Source organism: Zeus faber (assembly GCF_960531495.2).
Source record: "Zeus faber genome assembly, chromosome: 20".
In the NCBI taxonomy this organism is placed as follows: domain Eukaryota; kingdom Metazoa; phylum Chordata; class Actinopteri; order Zeiformes; family Zeidae; genus Zeus; species Zeus faber.
The window spans coordinates 22,603,793-22,608,289 of record NC_137207.1 but is presented as its reverse complement, the minus strand read 5'-3'; the positions used below and the strand labels follow the sequence as shown (position 1 = coordinate 22,608,289).

Below are 4,497 nucleotides of genomic sequence, written 5' to 3'. Positions count from 1 at the left end.
CGCACTACGGCCCCGTTTTACAAGCGTTGGAGCCGGATCGGGGGCCCGGTCATCCTGACGTGTCGTACTACTCAGAAAGCCAAAACGCCCAGGAAAGGATCATGCAAGCTCCCAAACTGTCCCATCTGTAGGACAGGGCAGGCCTTTAAACCGCTGCCCATAATAAACATTGTGTGAGGATAATGAGCTCATCACGCAGTGAGGACACAGCCCCATGATCCCAAACATGCATCCTCAATAAGATAGAACAGGTTGAAAAGAAAATAACAAAGACTAGAGCCTGTTGTACAAGTGGAATCGCATGAATCGAGTCAAGGCCCACCCTTATTTATTTATGTTTGTTTGTTTATGTATTTATTTCCGTTATTATTTCCGTGTTTATTTAATTCATTATCTATTTATGTATTTATTTAATGTATTATCTATTTTAGTCTTTATTTCATTAAATTGTATATATTTATGTATTTATTTAATTTATTATCTGTTTGGATTTATTTAATTCATTTATTATCTATTTGTGTATTCATGCAATTTATTTATTATCTATTTATTTATTTATTATATATTAATGCATTCATTCGTTTATATGTATTTATTTACAGTATTTTCTTTTTAATTTGCAATGTCATCGTGCACGTTCCGCAGCCATTCCTCGTTGTCTCCCATAGCAACTACTGTTTCAAATAATACGAATTATTTCAGACCGACACGGGAATTCCAGGATTGAATGAATGTAAAGATAAAACAACCAAGTGCAGGGACAGGATCGCCAACAGTAATAATATGGCACAGCGCGCAAGTTATGTTTTAAAGATGGGAATACTATCGTGGCCTTTTCATTCCGCTTTAACTCGCAGTTAATCCCAATTCCTTTCTGTTTGACTATTTTCTTAAAATCTTTGGCCTTCTATCAAACCGCTGCATGTCTCAGACTCTGAAATGTTTCTTTGTTCTGTTAAGGGGCAAATAGGGAAACCGGAGCTGTCCCTCTTCTAAAAGGGGGGATGATTGATCACTGAATTAATCGCGAAGCTCTTTTGGTCGGACGGTGTTTTAATTAGACAGCCATAGGTGCTGGAAAGGCAGGAGCATATTAGAAAAAAAAATGTTTTGCATCGTAGTAGGAATCTTTTTTTTATTTTATTTTTTATCTTCCAGATAATTTTTTTCAGATAAATAAGGCTTGTTGTTTGGTAACTCACTCCCCACCTTATGCAAGGGACATTGTAAAGTGTATTAAAATAGAGAAAAAAATAGATATAATTATAAAAAATAAATGAATATAGGATCATCCTCAATGCCCACCCTGAATTAATTTGGAAATACAGGCCATAACAAACTATAAAAAATTGAGCCATGGGATTAATTAAAAAAAGAATGGAAAAAAACTTTATTTTCACTATTTGTCAACTTAAAACCGACAAACTTTCCGTTTTCGAAGGCGAGAAACCCTAGAAATACGTTCCGACAAACTGAAGAAAAAGTTGCTCCGATTACTCCAAACTGAATGGGGTTGGGCTTCGTCCGGTGCGGACTTTAGTCATCGCGCCATCCCATAATCTGCTCCCATTTGGATTTTTTTTTTTTTTAACACCGTCTCCCCAAACGCGTCTCGATGTTGCTGTTCTTATCAGATGGATGGCCTCTGATCGAAGCGTTTGTCATGTAAATGTTTAAAGGCGTTTGATGGACGATGCGGCCGACCTGACGGAGGGCCGGGGCTCCCTCTTCCATTGGTCATTCGGGGAGTCACATGGAGCTGTCAGGAAGGTGATATGAGGGTGGAGGGACACTTCTCCAGCTTTGACGGACTGCCCAGAGGTTCGGGGGCAAAGGGGAGCGGCGATTAATGACGGAGTAGTCCTCACCGACAGGCCCCGCACCGGACGCCAGGATGAACTCCTACCTAGACTACCCCGTCTGCAACCGCGGGGCCAATCTTTTCAACGCCAAGGCCGGATACCACCACCACCACCACCACCTCCACCACCACCACCATGACCCCAACCACGGATTCGCGTCGCCCTGCGCAACAAGTGAGGGCTACGGCTCCGACGGGAGGCTGGTCGGCGCGACCCCCGCACCGCACCCGACGGCGGCGAGCCACCCGCTGCACCAGCACGACCTGGACCTCCAGTTTGCACCGGCAGCGGGGAACTCCGTGTACGGCGGTGCTGCTGGTGGCGGTGCGCCACTGGAATATACGCACCAGCACCACCAGCACCACCAGTATGGGCTGGAGCAGGACAGAGGCTTCGCTGGCTCCCCCGCCGGAGCCAACATGGCCCCCTACGCTGCAGGGGACAGCTGCGGGGGCCAGTATCTCCACCTCAGCGGCGCAGACCAGAGGCCGCAGGACTACGGGCAGCAGGACGGTGTTTACTCCAGACTCCCGGAGCGGATTAAGGAAAGGGGCGATGCGGAGCGAGCGTCCAAAACGTTCGACTGGATGAAAGTGAAAAGGAATCCCCCAAAAACTGGTGTGTTGAACGAGTCAAATATATAAACATGCAGCAACTAAAAAAAAAACAACAACAACAAAAAAAAACTAACAAAAAAAAGTTTTTTTTAATTGATTCAATTAAAAAAAAACAGATTAAGATATTCAGAACTGATAATAAATAAGTGGAAAAAATAAAAAAAATGCACCGACTTATTTTGAAGTAATGAAAAGAAAACGCATAGTTGTGAAATTGAAGTAGCTATTTATGAAGGGAAGTAATATGGTTAATAATATTATTTTGACTTCAGTAAACTAATATAATAATAATAATAATAATAATAATAATAATAATAGAGTATTACTTACATTTTTTGTCTAAAGTTGGTGTGTTTTCCTTTATTACAGTGTATCCTCTAATCTAAAGATTCACCCCAATGGGGTACAATTCAGAAACCACAGAATAACTGTGACCTTCATTTCGGTTCACTACACCTCAATCGAAAACACACTTTTTAAAAAAATGTACAGCCTATTTATAAAAAGGGGCCTTGAGCTCAAATTGACATAGGCCATGCCATCCACTGTTGCTCCACTAATTGAATGCTTTGTTTCTCTTCTCTTCCAACCCCTTCATCACACAACGTCATTCCATCCCTTTATCTCCATTATATAGTATTTTCATCCATGCATCCATTCATTCATTCTTCTTTTCGCAGCCATTCTGTCCGAGTACGGGGTTCCTGGCCAGCAGAACGTGATCCGGACCAACTTCACCACCAAGCAGCTCACTGAGCTGGAGAAGGAGTTCCACTTCAACAAGTACCTGAGCCGGGCCCGGAGGGTGGAGGTGGCCGCCAGCCTGGAGCTCAATGAGACCCAGGTGAAGATCTGGTTCCAGAACCGCCGGATGAAGCAAAAGAAGCGGGAGAAGGCTGGAAGCGTCCCGCTGAATTCCCACACGCCGGCTGAGAACTCTTCCCCCCAAGTTCCCGACTCTTCTCCCAGTGAAAGGGGCAATGATTGTGAACTATAATGTGACTTAAATAGAAATTCACAGCCTTTCACACACTGTGAAAATGCCTTTTGGACTTGTGGAATATACAGGGTATTTTGAATGTGGTTATGTTTCTTAGGGCATTTATTACTGAATTTGATTTTTTTTCTTCTACTGATGCATTTCTAGCATTCCTGTTCTACATTTAGGCCTATGATGTGTTTTGTGTTATAGCACTGGAGTTATCAGTGTCACTGTTTGCACTATTTATTTACAGGGTATTTTACAACTATTGTGATCATTAAGCTTAATAAAGACTATGCCGTTACAATTAAGTATGCGTTTTTAAATGTTTTTGTTTACGTTTTATTTTATCCAAAAAGATGTTAAAAAGTGCAAAACTTAAAAAAATAAGTATAAATACATAAGTCATTTTTTTAATCTGTTTTTTAATCTTTTAATTTGATTTTTTTTTTCTTTTTTGTTGATTATAAAGCAGAAAATGTGTATTTAGTGTTAGCCCCACCAAAGTAATTTTGTATAATTTGACATGAGGAATCTTTCACAACACATGGGGTGGCTCCTTGTGACCTTTTCACCTCCAAATACCTCCAGGGGCTCTAAACATGACAACAAACTCTGGGGGGGGGGGGGGGCTAGGTGTCACACTTGATTTCTTGCCCATATTCTGAATCTATTTGAGGAAAACTGAGTTACACGGCTAACTTTACTCTTCAGTTGACAGATACAGACTTAAAATGTTCTTAGTGGAATGATTAATTTATTTCATATATTTATTTTAATACAAAGCTGACTATTTCAACGCAGCATGGTTGCTCCGGCCTCACTGCTTGGTAAACCTGAGTCAAACCTGACCACCAAGCTTCATCTGGAGGAAGGGGCAGTTTCAATATTTGCACTGGGTGTTAGGTTCGTACACATAGTTTCTGCCCCAACAGCATTAGCCTGTTGGTGCCCTTTTCCTAAAAGGTTCACACAGAGTTCACCCACAAATGAATTCAGAGTCAATCTGTCAAGACACCAGAGTGGCTTGGAGAAC

General features: G+C 41.7%; 1 protein-coding gene across 1 annotated transcript; it reads left to right on the top strand.

The window, feature by feature from the left end:
- Positions 1 to 1,894: 1,894 nt before the first annotated feature.
- On the top strand, positions 1,895 to 3,476 carry hoxb1b (homeobox B1b; the record flags this gene model as incomplete). The annotated part of the gene is made up of 2 exons (XM_080021296.1): positions 1,895 to 2,480; positions 3,160 to 3,476. The coding sequence occupies 2 exons, from the start codon at positions 1,895 to 1,897 to the stop codon at positions 3,474 to 3,476; spliced, it is 903 nt and encodes a 300-aa protein (XP_079877422.1).
- Between the last annotated feature and the right edge of the window lie 1,021 nt (positions 3,477 to 4,497).